Genomic DNA, 20,236 nt, shown 5'->3' with positions numbered 1-20,236 from the left:
GGTCTCTGTGTGTATGTTTGGTATATAGTGTTTGGGAATATGTCTGTATGTTTTCTATGGCTGCTATAACAAAGTACCACAAACTGGGTGGTTTAAAGCAACAAATTAATTCTTTCATAGTCCAGGGGTTTGGATGTTCCAAATCAAGGTGTTGGCAGGGCCACACTTGCTTCAAAGCCTCTAGGGAAGGATCCACTCTTGCCTCTTCCAGCTTCTGGCAGCCCCAGGAGTACCTCGGCTTATGGTAGCATCACTTCAGTTTCAGCGTCTCTTAACGTGGCCATCTTCCCTATGCGTCTGTCTTCTCTTCACAGACGGACCCCAGTCAAACTGGGTGAAGGGCCCATCTTAACTCCAGCATAACCTTATCTTAGCTAATGACATCTGCAATTACCCTATTTCCAAATAAGGTCATTCTGAGGTACTGAGGGTTAGGATGTCAACATATCTTTTTAGGGGGACACAATTTAACCTATAACAATACCTAATTACTTACTAAGAGATCCTGTTTAGAAATATTGGTAAATTCATTAAAAAATGTAATCACTGATTCTACTCTGTAATTTGAAATAGAGAAAAGAGACAAATGAAGTAATATACTGTTAAAATATCTGCAGTGACAAAATTTTGCGTATCAACCAGGTCTTTATGGGGACTCTCATTTTTGACTTTAATAAAAGCTCCATAGTCAATATTGTTTATAGTTTTGATATTTGGCTGAGCCACTGACTTTAATCTCATTTTCTTGAATATATTTCCAAATCTATTCAGCTTTCTACATAGTTTTCATATTTTCTTTTAGAAGTGAGAAAAATAAAGTTAGAAAAAAGAAGCTCATCTAAGTTAAACACACTCTGTGACTACCTTCTCTCTCTTTTTCTTACTGAAATGCGTAAAATGAAACTGTCTTCTTTCAAGACGAGGCATAAGAATCGTATTACATTTATAAGGACTTCCAAGTGCTGTAATAAATCTGCCAGCACCATCTTTAATTCAGAGCATTGTTGCAACTGTCTGGCTGTAAAGTATAACTTTCTGAGCTGCTTATCCCAATTTTTGGTGTTAGTGCTAAAGAGGAATTAAAGGTTAAAAATAAGTAAGTTACTTTTTTTCTTTTGAGATGGAGTCTCACTCTGTCGCCCAGGCTGGAGTACACTGCAGTGGTACGATCTTGGCTCACTGCAGCCTCCGCTTCCCGGGTTCAAGCAATTCTCCTGTCTCAGCCTCTGGAGGAGCTGAGACTACAGGCATTCGCCACCATGCCCGGCTAATTTTTGTATTTTCAGTAGAGACAGGGGTTTCGCCATGTTGGCCAGGCTCGTCTCAAACTCCTGGCCTCAAGTGATCTGCCAGCCTCAGCCTCCCAAAGTGCTGAGATTATAGGCGTGAGCCATAAATAAGATAACTTGAAAGTAGACGAGAGCTAGGGACTAAGAAGTCATTTAGTTTAATCCCCTGATTTGCAGATGAGGATATGGCGGTCCAGAGGTTACTGATGGTTACTTAGCTAGGGCATAGCAAAACTGGATTTACAGTCTTGCTCCGCTGACTCACATTGTCTTTTCCTCCATATCTTACTCAAAAGTTGTACAAAAGATAAATGGCTAGCACTGAATCACATACTTTAAATGTGTGAATTGTATATGTGAATTATATTTCAATAAAGCTGTTGAAGCAAAGATAGATTGATGAAACACAGAGATACAGTAATGAAAGCACAATATGCTTAAGAAACATCTGTTTTACATAATAGTTTCTTTTTAAATTGCACAGTAGTATAGGGTCATTTGAAAACACAACTTGTCCTGATTCTAAGGTTTAAATAGCAAATTAGTTGAAATTATATTTTATTTATAGCCTAATCAATTTCATAGAAGTAGAGGGTAACTTAGAGAAGGCAGATTGTTTAAGAAGTAGTCTTAAGGCTGGCCACGGTGACTTATGCCTGTAATTCCAGCACTTTGGGAGGCTGAGGCGGGCAGTTCACTGGAAGCCAGGAGTTGGAGAACAGACTGGGCAACATGGTGAAACCCTGTCTCCACTGAAAATACAAAAATAGCCAGACATGGTGGCGCATGCCTGTAGTCCCAGTTTCCTGGGAGGGTGAGGCAGGAGGATCATTTGAACCCGGGAGGTGGAGGTTGCAGTGAGCCAAGATCTCGCCGCTGCACTCCAGCCTGGGTGACAGAGTGAGACTCCATCTCAAAAATAAAATAAAACCTAAAAAAAGTAGTCTTAAAACATTTTGACACGAAATCTGCCCACATTTATAGTACTAAATTAAAATGTAAACTCTTAAATAATGCTCTGTCATGGAGAATGGAGTACTGTACTGTAAGTTCACTTTCTAGAGGATAAATTAGAATAATAAGAAACTTAGTATTTTTCTCTGTTATCTCTTTCCGGATCTTTTATTAGTAATTCATGGACCTCCCAAGTTTATCTTCTTCCTTATCTTTATCATCTATTTTTCATCTTTTTGTCTTAATGTTAGAAAAAATAATCAGCTTTATTGAGGTATAATTTGCATCCAGTAAAGTTCACTCATTTTAAATGTACAGTTCAGTGATTTTTGACAGTGTATATAGTCGTATAACCATCATCACAATCAAGATATAGATGATTTCTATCAATCCCAGAAGTTCCCTAGTCCTTCTGCTGTCATTCCCTTCCTCCACCCCATAGCCTTACAGTTTTTCCTGTTAATTTATAATGTAACATAAACAGACTCATATGGTGTGTAGTCTTTTGTGTCTCTCTTCTTTCACTTAACATAATCCTCATGAGTTTCTTCATGTTGTTGTCTATATCAAGTTTGTTTCTTTTTATTGCTGTTTAAAATACCAAAGCTATAATATATTTATCCATTCACCAGTTGATGGGCATTTGGGTTGTTTCCAGTTTTCATCTCTCTTGGAAAAATACCTAGGGGTGGAATTACTGAGTCATATGACTGGGGATGTTTAACTTTTTAAGAAACTGCCCAGTGTTTTTCCAAAGTGGTAGTACCATTTTACATTTGCCAAAGCATTATATCTCCGTGCCAAATTTTTATGCTGTTTTCTTCAAGAAATTTTATAATTTTGATTGTTCTATTAAGGCTCATGATGCATTTTGAGTTAATGTTTGAATGTGATGTGAAATATGGATCAGAGTTCTTGTTCTTTTTTTTTTTTGCATACGTATGTCCAATTGTTTCAGCACTATTTGTTGAAAAGACTGTCCTTTCCCCACTGAAATACCTTGACATCTTTGTTAAAAATTAATTGAGTATATATGTGTGGCTCTATGGGTCTGTTTCTACACCCTCTATTCTGTTCCATTGATCTATTTGTCTATCTTTATGCCAGTACTATATCAACTTAATTATTGTTGCTTTATCTTAAGTCTTTATATCAAGTTTAAGTCCCTCTGGCTTCTTTAATTTCTCCTAGCAACGCTTGAAGCTTGCAGTGTGTTGGTCTTGGGCATATTTTATTAAATCAATCCTTCAATATTTCATGTTTTCTTGTGCTGTTGTAAATGTCATTGATTTTTGGGATTTATTTATTTAAATTGACAAAAATTGTGTATATTTGTCATGTATAGCACACTGTTTTGAAATATGTGTACATTGTGAAATGGCTAAATTGAGCTAATTAATGTATATATTACCTCACATACTTATTTTTTATGGTTAAAACACTTAAAATCTATTCTCGGCAATTTTCAAGAATATAATACATTGTTATTTACTGTAGCCTCAATGTTGTACAACAGACTTCTTTAACTTATTCCTCCTAACTAAAATTGTGTATCTTTGGGCAATATCATTATTGCTTTTTAAAAAAATTTCAATTTCCACTAGTTTGTTGCTAATACATTTTTTTTGTTCTTTTTTCCCCCTATTTCCTGAGAGATTCTTCAACTTCATGTTCTAACACTACTAATGAAAAAAACCCTGCAATTAATTATTTTTTAGCATGGTAAAATACATATGACACAGTTTATGATTTTAACAATTTTTCAGTGGCATTAAGTATATTCACATTTGCTATACAACCATCACCACCATCCATCTCCCAAAATTTTTCATCATCCCATAGCCACATTTTGGCTATTGGGAATAATGTGGCCAGGCTGGTCTCAAACTCCTGACCGCAGATGATCCACCAGCCTCGGCCTCCCAGAGTGCTGGGATTATAGGTGTGAGTCACCATGTCCAGCCAGTCACTCTAAATATTAATTGTAGTTTCTTTGTTATTTTCTTCTGTTCTCTGTATGTCTCTGTTCCTTCAAGTTTTTTTATTTTTCTATTTGTTTTCATTCAAGATTTTTATTGAATATCTGGTGGTTCTTGTTTTTTGTTTCATGTGTAAGGGTATAGCCTTAAAAATATGTATTGGAAGCTCTGTGGGGAGAAGGAAGAAGGTGAGTGGATATAAACGTAGGGCTGATCAGGCCTTTTTACTGAGGTACTCTACATGCCAATATTTTGAAGAATTTTCTCTGGAGCCACTGTTTTTCACCATTTAAGATTTCTCCCATGTCCTATCTGGTGGAGAATGGGGAATAGGAGACAGCAGGAGTTGGGGAAAACAGGCTTTTTAGGAGCAGGATGGGGACATGGGGACTAAGGGTTCCACTTTTACTGAATCCATTTGTTTTCAATCTTGACACCTCCAAGGACTGGGCCTCTTAGGAGTTCTGTGACACACAATGACTTGCTCCTAGGTGATACTGCCCCTTGAAAGATATTTAGGTTTTAACTTCATCCACTTTGCTAAGTCATTAACTGCTCTTCCATTTGCTTTTTGTCTTCCAAAAATGTGTTGAAATATTTTATCCATTGTTGTCTCCTCTCTTATTCTCTGTCATTGTTGGTTAATATCTTTTTTTTAATTGCTTTACTGACATTTTGATGGGGTTTTGGGACGGACAGGAAATGAATTGATGATACACCATATTTAACTCATTAGATTAAATAGCATTTTATCATTCATAAATGATTAACATTTCCTCTACTACTTGACAGGAAAAAATTCTGCTCAGGACAATAAATAAAACTGATATGAAATGAAAATTCTAGATTATAATCACTTTTTAGTAATAAAAGGTAAAGGAGTTTCAACAAAGACATAGGTAGGGTCATATACTGTAGCATTCTGGTGATGATTGTGTTTCTGGGTTCTCCGAATAAAAATAGAAAACAAGTGATGTAGGAGCAATATAGATCTATTGATTTTTTAAAATTATATAATTCATAAATACAAGTAACATATAAGAGAACCACTTATTTAGTTACTGTTGTAATTTAATGGAGCTTGCTTAATCTCTTATTACTTTTCTTTTAGCCATTTCCTTCTCTTTAGGGTCTTCATTAGTGGATGGTTACAGGAGGAGGCAAACGTCCGGTAGGCAATTCTACGGCTTGTTATTGGCTACGAGACTGGAGTCACTAGCTTACTGAAGATTTTCAGGCAATCTGTAGGCTTAAATTATTGGTGCTGTACCTATTACTATTGATTACTTTGTGGTAAAAATGCAGGACACTTACTGGAATACTATTTTGAGTTCTGAGTTTAATATTTAAGGTGGATAGAGAAGACAAACAGGAGCACCTACTTAAAAACTGAAACACTGGACCTATGAAGAAAAGCTAAAAGGAGTTTTTTGTTTTGTTTTGTTTTGCTTGGAAAAATAAAGATTAAGTGGAGATTCAGTTCCATCCAGAGATGTTACGTGTTAATGTTTTCCAGGGCTGCATTCTTGGCTTTTTCTCCCACAAGTAGCAGACAGTACCCAGCAACCTGCTTGGTCACCTTTCCACAGCCCCACCATTTCCCATCAAATCTTGACCCACGAAAGCTAAGGGATTCAGGTACCTTGCTCTAAAGTCTAGACTTCTATCTAAAGTCCAGCCCTGGTTTTCCAGCTGCTCTCTGATGACTTCTACTTCAATGTTCTGCAGTCAACTCAAGTTCAATGTAACTCAAAACTGAGGTCATTATAGTCTCCCTAGCATTATGCATCCAAACTGTGCTCTCTCCTCAGAGTTCTTTTCTTTGATAATGGCAGCACCAATTTACCTTGTCACCCAAGCTTAAACCTTAGAATCAGCTTTTCTTTCTTCTTTTCCATTAGTCCCTCCATCCTATCAGTCATCAGATTCTATGAATTCACCTTCTTACATGTATTTTAAATTTATCTTTTCCTCCCTATTTCCTATGATATTAGTTTAGGCTCTTATCAACTTTTGCCAGAATTAAAAGCAGTAGTTATGTTTCACTTAAACCACAGTTGTTATAATAAAGCTATAAATAAAGGCAATGGTTACCTGAACTATGATAATTGCATTTTCAGTATTTGGTTTTCTTACTCTAGCACCCAAAATCCATCCTCTGCCACTGTTGTTTTGTAAATTACCAGTCAGGTCATCCCACCACACTGCTTCAAAAGATCTTTAATAACTCTGGGAGACAAATGCTACTACTCTTCAGCATGGCACTTGAGACCTTCAGTGTTCTGTACTTAGCTTATTTTTCTGGTTTTATCTTCAATCACTTCAGACCTTTCTAGCTATAGCAGATGTCTCTCTGTGTCTTGAATCTTTGCCGAAGTTTCATTTCACCCTGCCTCTGTAGATGTTATTCCCTTTTCTTTAAATGCCTATCTTTTTCTATCTTAAAAGATCAAGTGTCAACTTTTATGAGGCCTTATCCCAAATCTTGCTGGAATATGTCTCTCTCTCTCTTTTCCCCCACATGCAAAGGTATGAAGTAGTCCTCCTTATCTTGGGGGATACATTTCAAGACCCCCAGATCCCTGAAATGGTGGCTAGTACTGAACCCTACATATATACTCTGTTTTTTCTTATACATACATATCTATGACAAACTTTCACCTTTTCATTGATTTTATTTTAGAGACAGGGTCTTGCTCTGTCGCCCAGGCTGGAGTGCAGTGGTGTGATCAGGGCTCACTGACGCCTCGACCCCTCTAGGCTCAAGCCATCCTCCCATCTTAGCCTCCCAAGTAGCTGCGACTCCATCACAGCTATGCAATGCATAACTCCATCACACCCAGCTAATTTTTGTATTTTTTGTAGAAACCAGATTTGCCATGTTGCCCAAGCTGGTCCTGAATTCCTGACCTCAAGTGATTTGCCCACCTCCACCTCTCAAAGTGTGGAATTACAGCTACAAGCCACCACAGCCGGCTCACCTTTTCATGTAAAGGAAGCACTTTATGACTTCTCTTTGGCATATCCAGATTGCCAGCGTCCCTACCCTCACACTTTGGGGCCATTATTACGTAAAACAATGGTTACGTGAATGCAGCACTGTGATACCATGACAGCCAATCTGATCCCAGATATGGCTGCTAAGTGACTCTCTATCACGAGGGGAGGGCAGGGAGCATAGTGTGATCGCTGGACAAAGGGATGATTCACCTCCCTTGAGGGACTGAAAGGGACTGCTTGAGATTTCATCATGCTACTCAGAACAGCACACACTTTAAAACTTATGAATTGTTTATTTCTGGAGTTTTCATTTTAATATTTTTGAACTGCAGCTGGCTGAGGGTAACTAAGACTATGGAAAGTGAAAGCATGGATTCAGTGGAACTACTGTGTGTGTACAGATATATACACACACACGCACATATACACACATATATGTATATATAGATACATAAATCTATATCATATACATATATGTATATACATGTATACATTCTTATGTAAACTAGACTATACATTCTTTGACATTAGGAAATGTGTTTTATCTATTATTTATCACCAGAGCCTAGATGGTCAGTAGGTTTTAGGTGAATCAATGAATGATATTTAAAGACAGTGACCACTTGGTTTCTATCTATCTACATTGAAGATGAAATAACAGAATTTACACTTCAACCTTTAGGTATTAAAAATAATAAGTTATATATTAGAATGAGTTGTTAAATTTTGTGGACTCTTGTCTGCATTCTTCATATGAGGACACATTTTTATTTGTCTAAGACAGCATAGGACGTCTTCTGCTTGGTTTTGTACTGCTAGATCAAAATTAACTTTCTTGGATCTGAAATAATTTTTTTGCTAGATTAAAATAAATTTCTCCAGGGAAACAATGCATATTCAAATAGCCTAATTTCTAATAATGCAGAGGACTGAAAACAGTTAAAGGAGAAAGATTTGGTTCAATTTTAATTATGACTTTCACTTGCTTATTATGTGATTTCTTTTTAGGACTTAACATTTTTATTTTAGGTCCAACACTAACTGTCAATGCTTAACTAGCATGACTGAAGAAGTTGATCCTATATTTATATTTCTATTCTTATTACAGAACGGATTTAATATAGGTTAAGATGTTGAATAGAACCATGAACTGTATTTCACAAAAGGGTGCATTTCACACAATGGTACATTTCATAAAATCTAACATCCCAGCAAAATGACAGGGACAACAACTTAGCATACTGTTAATTTTTCACTTAACGGTGCCAAAATGATATTTCAGTCTTTTTTACATAGAAAGGTCAAATATCATTCAGTGGCGCTCCTGAACACGGGCAAGTCATTTTCAGAGGTGAAAAAGCTGTGGTTGACTGCTCTTGAAATAGGTTTCTCTACAATCCACCTCTCATCTGGAGTTCACATCCTGCTACATGTAGGCAAGAGTATACCCATCCTGCGCCTTTTAACTCTTTTGAGGGGCATACATAATGCAAGTACAATTAACTTGTTCTACAAATACCAGCTTAGGTGTCAATTTAGCATTCTGCAAATAATACTACAGAAATGGAATGGGTGATTTCTCCAACTAATAGGTCTCTTACTGAAAACATGCAAGCACATTTGTGTCTGTTTGGCTTAGTGCTGTATTCTTCAAAGTCTTGAGCAGGGCCTGGTGCAGACTGTATACCCAACAAATATTTATCTTATGAAAAAGTATAAAGTGAAAGCACAAAAGGGATGGTTCAGCAAGAGAAGAAAGATGAGAGGTGGATTACAGACATACCAGTTTCAAGAGCAGTCAACCACAGATTTTCACCTACTGAAAATGACTGGCCTGTGTTGAAGAGCACCACTGAATTACATTCAATCTTTCTATTTAAAAGAGACTGAAACATCATTTTGGTACTCTTAAGAATTTCTTTTTAACTATTTAAATTTTTTATTTGTATAAATTTATGGGTACAAGTGTAATTTTGTTGCATGTATTGATTGCATAGTGGTCACCCTTTTAGTGTATCTATCACCTAATAATGTGCATTGTACCAAGAAGGAATTTCTCATCATCCCCTCTCCTTCCCCCGTCTTCTGAGTCTCCACTATCGTTCCAAACTCTATGTCCATATGTACACATTATTTAGCTCTTGCTTATAAGTGAGACCCTGATAATGGAAGGGAGATTGGTCAAGCTGACCTCCCAAAGTTCTCCCAACCCTGAGATTCTATGATTCTACCAGGCTGGCTCTCTTGTAGTGTTCTCAGAGAGAACAGCTACTAACCAGTGGTATCTGAAAACTTTAATCTTCTACTTCTGAAAAGGTATTTTCTTTTCTTCTCTTTTTTTTTTTTTTTGAGATGGAGTTTTGCTCTTGTCACCTAGGCTGGAGTGCAACGGCACGATCTTGGCTCACTGCAACCTCTGCCTCCCAGGTTCAAGCAATTCTCCTGCCTAAGCCTCCCAAGTAGCTGGGGTTACAGGCGTGCACCACCATGCCCTGCTAATTTGGTATTTTTAGTAGAGATGGGGTTTCACCATGTTGGCCAGGCTGGTCTCAAACTCCTGACCTCAAGAGATCTACCCACCTTAGCCACCCAAAGTGCTGGGATTATAGGCATGAGTCACCGTGCCCGGCCGATAAGCTATTTTCAAATATACATCATTGAACAATTATTTTAAAACTATTATTAATACCTAGAATGTGCATTTTTCCTTTAACTGGTTCAAATGTTCACCAGAATTCTGTTAGTGAGAGTGATATTCACATCTAGTTACAATAACGTATCACTAGCTTTACTTTTAATTGTGGTAGAGCAGCAACAGCCTCCTTTCTTTTTGCTTTATTGATCATTCTATGAACGCTGGGCAAACTCTTTACTCATCTATCTATCAAATACTTATTTTTTTAGAAGTCACTGAGATTAATAAAATTTATTTTTACTCTGCACCAGATAGTGCTTATATTATTGCATCAATATTAACTGTTATTTCCTATTAAAATTGTAAATCTACTATTTACAATTATTCTTTTGTGAAACTTTGAGTAAAGATATTCCCTTGAGACTATTTTAGTAGTAGTAGGTACAGGGATATATGAATGTAGAACTATCATATAAACAACTTACAAATAACGTAAGTCTTATTTATATTAGACCTATATAAAAGCCCTGTGAAACTTATCACTAAGGATTATCAGAACACTCATAGTGGGAAAAGCATAACGGGAAGACTGAACTGCTGATAGCTAAACTGTGACAACAGAAAAGGTCGTATCATAAAATATTGTTAGTATATTTTTGTATGTGTATGCAATTGGTTGAAAATCAGGCAAATTTTTGATAATTTTTGATAAATATTTGACAAAGACTTCAAATATGTCTCTTGTAGTCATCACTGTAGAAATTTGTTTTGTTTAAATTCATTTGGCTTTAACCTCCTGCCCCAAAATTCTACATCAATACATCTCTCTTCCTATTCTTCCCAACCCCTCCAAAAAATAAAACCAAGCTCAAAGCAAGTCACAAACGTTTTGTACAAATAAAGCCAGTTCTCTGTGGAATTGATGTGATAGGTCTTGAATATCTTGTTGATAATTAACCCAATCAAGTAACATTGCCAGGAAATCTTTATTCTTTTCCTTTTTTAAAGGTTCACAGACTTTATTTCTTAGAGCAGTTTTAAGTTTACAGAAAAAGTGAACAGGAAGTGCAGAGTTCCATACACTCCCACTGCTGCCCCCTAACCAATTTCCTCTATTATTAACATATTGCATTGAAGTGGTACATTTATTACAACTGACGAACTGATATTGACATATCATTAACTAAAGTCAATAGTCTACATTAGGGTTCACTCTTTCTGTTGTATAGTCCTATGGGTTTTGTCAAATGCATAATGTTATGTATCCACCAATACAGGATAATACAGAACAGTTTCACTGCCCCCAAAATCTTCTGTGTTCCACCTATTTAACCCTCCCTCCAACTCCTACTTTTCTTCTTTAATACCCAAATTAAGCCAGAGTAATATAAATTAGTTGGAGCTAAGAATTTGCTTAAATAATCAGTGATTCCCCATGGCAATCAAAATTTCTTAATTATTAATCTAGACTAGCACTGTCCAAAAGAAATATAATGTGAGCCAGTATGTATTTAAAATACTCTAGAAGCTGCTTTAAAAAGAACAAGTAAAATTAATTTAATATTATACTTATCCCAATATATCCAAAATATCAATTTCAACATTAAGTCAATACGAAAGCTGAGATATTTTACATTTGGGGGGTACTAATTCTTGAAATCCAGTGCGCATTTGACACAGCACATCTAATTTCAGCCTAGCTACATACATTCTGAGTGTTCAATCAGTAGCCACAAGTAGCCAGTGACTAAGTAGCCAATACCTGTCAGGTACAGCACAGATTTAGACTTTGAGCAACTTGAAAGCGGGTTATCCTTTTCTCTGCAGGGCCTCTAGAGTAGGCATGCAGTGAATATTTTTGAAAGGTAAATCAGAAAGATCCTGATTCTTACATGTTCTGCAATTACTTTCTTTAAACTCTCCAGCCTCAGAAAAAGTGGAATGGGGATCATGCTTATTCCTGCGTATCAAACCAATGAGTATGGGGCTTCCTGACTCCCAGAAGGCCTGAATCATCCGAAATGTTGACTCATGAACCTAAGGTGACTGAAATGTAACGTGAACCAAATTAGCTTTCCAAGGCATCTTTGTATTTCCACTTTCCGGTCTCCCGCCGCCTCTCTCTCTGGGTGACTCACTCTACTACCATGTAAGAGTCCAGCATCAGGCAAGGCCCCAAACTCGCTTTGGAAGAAGAGCAGACTTTCAAATGGTCGGCCCCAGATCCCCAGTTAATTCAGCACAGCTGTTTTGCCTACCAATTCCAGGGGCTGCGGTTTAGACTGAGTGAGTCTGTCAAAAAAACAAGTTTTTTCCTATTTGAGGGTGGTAGTAGTAGTGATGTGGTTTGGAACATTAAGTGAAAAAATAATATTTTATTTCTAACATCTTTAAAAATCCTTAGGGCCCACTTCACAGTCCCGTTAATACCTTTCTGCAGTCGGGTTTCTTCCTTTCCCGGGAGGAAAGTTTCCACTCCCAGTCCCCCAGGATAACGCCCTTCCGGTGGCGCGCCAGGAACCGCGCCGACCCCTCCCAGCCAGCAGCCCGCCCCCTTTCCCAGTGCTCTACGACAGACGGACCCCCAGCTGCCGGCAAGGCCAAGACCCCACCCCAACTCACAGTTACTCAAAGTGGGGGTGGAGCTCCCAGCTCCCAGCACCGCCCATTGAACGCAATCCCCGCCGGTAAGAGAGAGGAAGTGCCGTAATCCCCACCCACTTTCATCTCCTTCCCTCTCCGTTGGCCTGGCTGGACGCCTATCTTCTCTATCCTGTAGCCGATTGGCTCTCTCCCTCCCGCGCCAGTCCCTGCCCTCCCCCGGGTAGGGTGAGTCACGCCAAACTGGGCGGAGAGTCCGCTGGCCTCTCTCCTAGCTCGTCTGGGCGGCGGCGGCAACTGGGGACAGGGCGGGTGGCGCATCACCGGCGCGGAGGCAGGAGGAGCAGTCTCATTGTTCCGGGAGCCGTCACCACAGTAGGTCCCTCGGCTCGCTCGGCCCAGCCCCTCTCAGTCCTCCCCAACCCCCACAACCGCCGGCGGCTCTGAGACGCGGCTCCGTCGGCGGCAGCAGCAGCTGCAGCATCATCTCCACCCGCCAGCCATGGAAGACCTGGACCAGTCGCCTCTGGTCTCGTCCTCGGACAGCCCACCCCGGCCGCAGCCCGCGTTCAAGTACCAGTTCGTGAGGGAGCCCGAGGACGAGGAGGAAGAAGAGGAGGAGGAAGAAGAGGACGAGGACGAAGACCTGGAGGAGCTGGAGGTGCTGGAGAGGAAGCCCGCCGCTGCTGGGCTGTCCGCGGCCCCGGTGCCCACCGCCCCTGCCGCCGGCGCCCCCCTGATGGACTTCGGAAATGACTTCGTACCGCCGGCGCCCCGGGGACCCCTGCCGGCCGCGCCCCCCGCCGCCCCGGAGCCGCAGCCGTCTTGGGACCCGAGCCCGGTGTCGTCGACGGTGCCCGCGCCATCCTCGCTGTCTGCTGCCGCAGTCTCGCCCTCCAAGCTCCTTGAGGACGACGAGCCTCCGACCCGGCCTCCCCCTCCTCCCCCGGCCAGCGTGAGCCCCCAGGCCGAGCCCGCGTGGACCCCGCCGGCCCCGGCTCCCGCCGCGCCCCCCTCCACCCCGGCCGCGCCCAAGCGCAGGGGCTCCTCGGGCTCCGTGGGTGAGTGCCGCGCCCTCTCGCTTTGCGCCGCCCCTCGCGCCCCTCCCTCTTTTGTGTGCAGCCCCAGATGCTTTGGGCTGGGCCCTCCTCTCCGCCCCGAGGGGGCTTTGTCTGCAGACTTCGGGGCGATGGCGCCCCTCCTGGTTGGAGGCGCGGGGAGAAGGGTGGGGCGGCCCTTGGAGGCCGGGCTTGTTCTCATTGTCCGTCTTCGTTTCGGGGAACACGTGCACCGCACCCGGCTCCCACTTCTACCCTCTGTGGTGCCCAGCGTACCGATTCTCGGAAGTTAGGCACCCACCCGTAGTAGGAGCCGGGTGTGTACCCGGGAACCAGGGTTGTGGATTTATTGGGTTGGTTGGGCTTCGAAGTAAGGAAGGAAAGGCCTTGGCACCCAGACCTTTTTAGGAGGTGCTTTTGTCTACTCGTCTGGGTTGCTCCTTTGGAAAAGGTGCAGTTGTGCTGCGGGTCTGTTGGCCTGCATTCGGCCCTGGGCTCCCTTCTCACCTCCTGCCTGGTGTGGGTGGCCCCTTTGCGCTTCCCCTCCCCCTCCTGTGCTTGTGGGGAGCTGGCCGAGTGGAAAACGTCCACATTGACCCAACCGCAGTGAAGGGAGAGCGCCTCCAGTGGTGTGGTGCGTGGAGAAACGGGAAGGAGAGAGTTCTGGTAAAGTCCTGCCACCGCCCAGCTCACCGGGGTGTGATGTGGACTGCTCCCCACGAGCTAAACCGAGCCAGGGAGAGAGGATGTGGGCATTGTGTTCCGAGGGGGCGTAGTTCTGCCAGGGTTTCAGCTGCAGGGTCGGAGGAATTGATGTTAGTGTGGACTTGGCCCAGCCTCTTAGTGCATCATAATTGAATCTTAAAGAAAAAAATAAAAGGCAAAATGGTTGACATTCCTAAAGAAGGGAAAACCTGTGGATTCCTTGCCAGGAATTGGCTAATTGAACTCGTGGCAGATTTACCATGAGACATAGAGAAGTGTTTTGAGACAGACATTTTCATATATATTGGTTAGAAATACAGTTTTTCAGAAGTGATATGTTTTAGGTTACAGAATCAAAATACAGTCACGTGCCGCATAACGACCTTTAGGTCAAGGACAGACGCATATGCAACGGTGGCCCCGAAAGGTTATAATGGAGCTGAAAAATTCCTGCCGACTAGCGACGTCTTGATCCTGACCCTGTGTAGGCCTAGGGTAATGTGTTTGTATCTTAAGTTTGTAACAAACGTTAAAAAAAAAAAAAGTAGAAAAAAGTAGAAAAAAGTAGAAAAAAGCTTATAGAATAAGGATATAAAATTTTTTTCTATAGCTATAAAAGGTGTTTGTGTTTTAAGTTAAACGTTATTACAAAAGAGCCAAAAAGTTTATAAAATAGAAAAGTTACAGTAAGCTAAGGTTAATTTATTGTTGAAGAAATATATCTAAAGATAAATTTAGTGTAGCTTAACTGTAGAGTGTAAGTTGTACAGTAGTGCATGGTAGTGTCCTAGGCCTTCACATTCACTTGCTACTAACATCCAGAGCAGCTTCTAGGCTTGCAAGCTCTATTCATGGCCAATGCCCTGTACACGTGTGCCATCTTTTAATCCTTTGTACAGTGTATTTTAGGTATGTTTAGATAAGCACTACACAAATACCATTGTGTTACAGTTGCCTACAGTAACATTCTGTATAGGTTAGTAGCCTAGGAGCAATTGATTATACCATATAGCCTAGGTGTATAGTAGGCTCTACCATCTAGGTTTGTGTAAGTACACTGATGTTTGCACAACGACAGAATTGCCTGACAATACATTTCTCAGATCCTGTTCCCACTGTTCAGTGAGGCATGACTGTATGTATGGTCTGTAAAATAGTTTTCAAGTTCTTTCTTTCACCTAAGTCCCTGATTGTATATTATTATTAGGCACATTGTTTTATTGCCGTTTTCATCTTGGGAAATTATTTTGGAAGGGAAAAAAATCACGTTTGTTAGAGATTGAGAATGCATAATAAATTAGATGCATTCATAAGTACTTGCTACTTCGGGGACGGAAAGCGTGTCCTACTAGCAGTAGGACCTTTAGGTATAAAAGGTCAAGAATCAAGTAGTGTAAACTGCCTGCTTGGAAATCTTCATAGCCTTGTAGGATGTTAGAGGTGGTTCATTTCTTAAAAGAAAATCAGTCTGATTTTTTTTTTTTCTTAATTCACTTCTCCACAATGGGGAAAAATAAGCCAATTGTGATGCTTTTGAATAATATTTTGATGTTAATATACTCCTCACCTCCATACTACTCAAAACACTAATTGCCATGTTAAAGGTCTTAGAAGATGAGGAGTAACAATCTTTTTCTTTATGAAAAAGACATACTTGAGGGAAACTGAGGCAAGAGAGAAAAATATAAAATAAGTTTTTAAACAGAATTTTTTTTTTTTTTTTTTTTTTGAGATAGTCTCCCTCTTGTTGCCCAGGCTGGAGTGCAGTGACACAATCTTGGCTCACTGCAACCTCCGCTCCCAGAGTCAAGTGATTCTCCTGCCTCAGCCTCCCGAGTAGCTGGGATTACAGACGCCTGCCACCATGCCCAGCTAATTTTTGTATTTTTAGTAGAGATGGGATTTCAGCATGTTGGCCAGGCTGGTCTTGAACTCCTGACCTCCAGTGATCCGCCGGCCTCAGCCTCCCAAAGTGTTGGGATTACAGGCGTGAGCCACTGTGCCTGGCCACAGGAAGTTTAATGATTGACAAAAGCATACTCATCTTGTGTTGGTATGGGAACAAAGAAAAGAGTTCTGTCTTTGAACATTAGGGATTCGGGGTGACAGCACTCTCTTGGAATCTTGTGTGTTGGAATGCTGAGGTTGGAAGGCAAAGGGGAAAGAATATTGCCTGTTCAGAGTTCCCTAATTCCATATTGATGATTCCTATTGGGAAACTTTAGTTCTATTAGTAAGTGTAAGAGCATTGTGATTATGGTCGTGGATAGTTAACCATTTTCAATATGTCTGGATTTCTTAATGCATTCGAGAGTTTGTTCATTAATTCAACCGATTATTGATTGCCTACCAAGAGACAGGATCTATTCTGAGCTTTGAGGGTATAGAAATAAGCAAGACACATGTTCTCCCCCTTGGGAGAGTACAGATAATAAGCACATAAATAAAGAACCCAGAATAGCCGTGGTATGAGGAAAATAAACAGGATAATGGTATAGAGAATGATGGAGATTTATGAGGGCTTTTTAAGCCCCCATAAACACTAAGAAGGGGTTAGAAGGTGAGATTTGAGCTGCAGAGATAAAAAATTTCCAAGCAACTTCAGGCAAACCCCTGAGGCAGAAATGAGCTCTTTGTGTCGGAGAATCTAGTGTAAGACTAGTGAGAAAAACTAGTGGGAGAGTGGAGAGGTGGCCTCACCCACCCAGATCACTGGGGGTCTCTAACAGGCGATGGTAAAAATGTTTAGCATTAAAAAATATATATATATGGTTATTAAATAATTATATTGTGATTTTGGAACTAAGATAAGTTTGGAAGATTCAGGGCTACTGAGAGGACTGATGTGAGATAAAGGTGAGAAATGTGCAGAGCAGGGTTAGAAGCATAGACTAGGGTTAGAACCCTCTACCTGGAAGAGAGGGTTTCCAGATCACTGACACTTGTCTGTTTAACATTGCTGTTTACATTATTTATGAGTAAGCCCTGATTTTCATCTGTTAATAAGTTGTAATTTTACTGTTTGCTGTTGTCAGCACATCTCCATCGCAATGCAGTAACTGAAGTGAGACTAAAACCTTTCACTTGAGGGCCATTTTTCATGGAAAAATACTTGGCTTAGTGGTTGGTTAAGTAAGGCTTTGAGGATATGCACAGAAAACTCTGGCTAGAAATTGATTTGAGAGCAGTTGAAACATAATTAAGGGTGACTTCGGGCCGGGCGCGGTGGCTCAAGCCTGTAATCCCAGCACTTTGGGAGGCCGAGACGGGCGGATCACGAGGTCAGGAGATCGAGACCATCCTGGCTAACACGGTGAAACCCCGTCTCTACTAAAAAATACAAAAAACTAGCCGGGCGAAGTGGCGGGCGCCTGTGGTCCCAGCTACTCGGGAGGCTGAGGCAGGAGAATGGCGTGAACCCGGGAGGCGGAGCTTGCAGTGAGCTGAGATCCGGCCACTGCACTCCAGCCTGGGCGACAGAGCCAGACTCAGTCTCAAAAAAAAAAAAAAAAAAAAAAGAAAAAAAGGGTGACTTCGAGCTGGTCTCTGGACATGTTCTAAACCGAACATTGAGACCGAAAATACGTAGATCTGGATTCTGAAAGATACAGAATGCAAAATTAAGGAATTTGGATTTTATCATTCCACTTTAATCCATGCTCTGCTATCCAGTTGCCCTTGCTTTTGGTAATTTATATTATGAAACCAAAAAGGTTTTTATTAATTGTTGTTTCTAAAGTTGTTATTTTTCACCCCCTCTCGAATTAGAGCTTTAGGCTTTGGGAAGACAGCCATTGAAGGTTATTTGAACTGAGCGAAGGCACCGGGAAAGCGGTGTTAGAAAATTGGTGTCAATATTTAAGATAGGTGGGAAGGAAAAACAGATGAATTATTTAGAAAGCTATTACAGTAGTTCCGAGAGAGATGAGTAGGGCCTGAACTAGTTCATTATTTGTTCATTCAGTGAAAATGGAGTAGAATAGAAGGGAGGAATATAAGAGTATAAGAAGCATGCTTTCTTTAATTGGCTGTGAATCTGTATAGTTAGGTTACAAAAAGGCTGTATGAAAGACGAATTGATAGGACTTGGAAACCATGAATGTAAAAACAAAGAAAAGAATATTAGTGCTTATTAAATCAGCTTCAGAGACTGCCAAAATTTAATTGCCATGAAAATTTGTGTAAAATTGAATATTGCTCATCAATGTAGATTATGGGTTGGGGCTTAAAAATGACTAGTTTTTAGTATTATAAAGCCATTTATTATATGATCATTTCTATTGGCATAGGAGCATGTATTAGAAATTTTAAGATTTTGTGTGAACCATCCTGGCTAACACGGTGAAACCCCGTCTCTACTAAAAATACAAGAAAAATTAGCCGGGCGAGGTGGCGGGCGCCTGTAGTCCCAGCTACTCGGGAGGCTGAGGCAGGAGAATGGCGTGAATCCGGGGGGGCGGAGCTTGCAGTGAGCCGAGATCGCGCCACTGCACTCCAGCCTGGGGCACAGAGGAAGACTCCGTCTCAAAAAAAAAAAAAAAAAAAAAAAGATTTTGTGTGACATATGGTTTAAATATTAGGTATCAGTTCTTAATATAAAGTCCAAGTTCCCAGGAAGTAAGTAGATGCTTCTAAAGACAAGAAGGTCATGCCCGTCCATTCCCCACTTTCATTTTTGTCATTCTGAATAATTTCTGGTTAAGCCATTTCTTATTTTTAAAAGTTGGGAATAAGTAGTATCCTCCCTATGGATATGGTGAATTATGTTTCAGATTGGTTCCTCAGCAACTCAGTGTCAAATTTGTGTTTGTGTTTTTTTTTTTTTTTTGTAATTTGCAAACTCTCAAGTCCTTTTTAAAATGAAGTAATGGATATACGTGGAACCACTGATAAATAACTACATGGAATAGTGTTTAGAAAACATGCTATTTTAGTGCTATGTTATTGTAAACTTAAAGGATTTGCCGTATTACAAAAACGTTTCTGAAAAGGAGCACGTTACCTAATGTCCATTAATTGGCTTTGTTTTATGTGTAGTTACTTTCTTTTAAAAAATCCAAAAACCAAAAAATGATGGTCTCACTTTTGTCCAGGTGGGTCTCAAACTTGGGGCCTGAAGCGATCCTCCTGCCTGGGCCTCCCAAATGCTGGGATTACAGGCATGAGCAACCATGCCTGGCAAGTATTTGTTTGTTTGTTTGTTTGTTTTTGAGACAGAGTCTTACTCTCTCGCTCTGGCTGGAGTGCAGTGGCGTGATTATGGCTCACTATAGCCTTGACCTCCTGGGCGTAAGCAGTCCTCCTACTTCAGCCCCCCAAGTAGCTGGGACTACAGGTGCACACCCCCATGCTGGCTATTTTAAAATTTTTTAAAAAATTTTATTTTATTTTTAAAATTTACATTTATTTATATTTTGGAGACAGGATCTTGCTCTTTCACCTAGGCTGAAGTGTAGTGGTGCAGTCTCGGCTCACTGCAGCCTCATTTTTCTGGGCTCAAGTGATCTTGCCACCTCAACCTCCCAAGTAGCTGGGACCACAGGCACATAATTTTTGTATTTCTTGTGGAGACAGGGTTTCGCCATGTTGCCCAAGCTGGCCTCAAACTCCTGAGCTCAAGCAGTCCTCTCAAAGTGCTGGGTTTACCGGCGTGAGCCATGACGCCCAGCCTAGATTTATTTTTATTTTAATTTTATTTTATTTTACTTTATTTTATTTTATTTTTGAGGTGGAGTCTTGCTCTGTAGCCCAGGCTGGAGTGCAGTGGCACAATCTCGGTTCACTGCAACTTCCACCTCCTAGGTTCAAGCAGTTCTCCTGCCGCAGCCTCCCAAGTAGCTGGGACCACAGGCATGTGCCACCACGCCTGGCTAATTTTTGTGTTCTTAGTAGAGACGGGGTTTCACCATGTTGGCCAGGCTGATCTTGAACTCCTGACCTCAGGTGACCCACCTCCCTCGGCCTCCCAAAGTGCTGGGATTACAGGTGTGAGCCACTGCTCCCAGTTTTATTTTT

The 20,236-nt window shown here is 40.8% G+C and overlaps 1 protein-coding gene across 11 annotated transcripts in view; it reads left to right on the top strand.

Annotated features, from left to right (window-relative positions):
- The window catches only part of RTN4 (reticulon 4), a 179,172-nt gene that overhangs the window by 86,610 nt on the left and 72,326 nt on the right, over nucleotides 1-20,236 (top strand). For 3 of the 11 annotated variants that reach the window (XM_025354532.1, XM_025354531.1, XM_025354522.1), the window contains exon 1: nucleotides 12,663-13,519. The exons of 1 other annotated variant lie outside the window; for it this stretch is intronic. In XM_025354532.1, the coding sequence (XP_025210317.1) occupies nucleotides 12,961-13,519 (559 nt within the window). In that variant the 5' untranslated portion in view covers nucleotides 12,663-12,960. Of the gene's footprint in view, nucleotides 1-12,439; nucleotides 12,545-12,662; nucleotides 13,520-13,578; nucleotides 13,707-14,064; nucleotides 14,183-14,596; nucleotides 14,717-16,035; nucleotides 16,455-20,236 lie in introns of those variants that run through there. 7 more of the 11 variants (XM_025354528.1, XM_025354524.1, XM_025354530.1 and 4 more) reach the window with 7 other exon arrangements.

The sequence above is a fragment of the Theropithecus gelada genome, chromosome 13 (assembly GCF_003255815.1).
Source record: "Theropithecus gelada isolate Dixy chromosome 13, Tgel_1.0, whole genome shotgun sequence".
Taxonomy (NCBI): Eukaryota; Metazoa; Chordata; class Mammalia; order Primates; family Cercopithecidae; genus Theropithecus; species Theropithecus gelada.
Note: the sequence above shows the minus strand (reverse complement) of the source record. Positions and strands in the feature narration are given on the sequence as shown.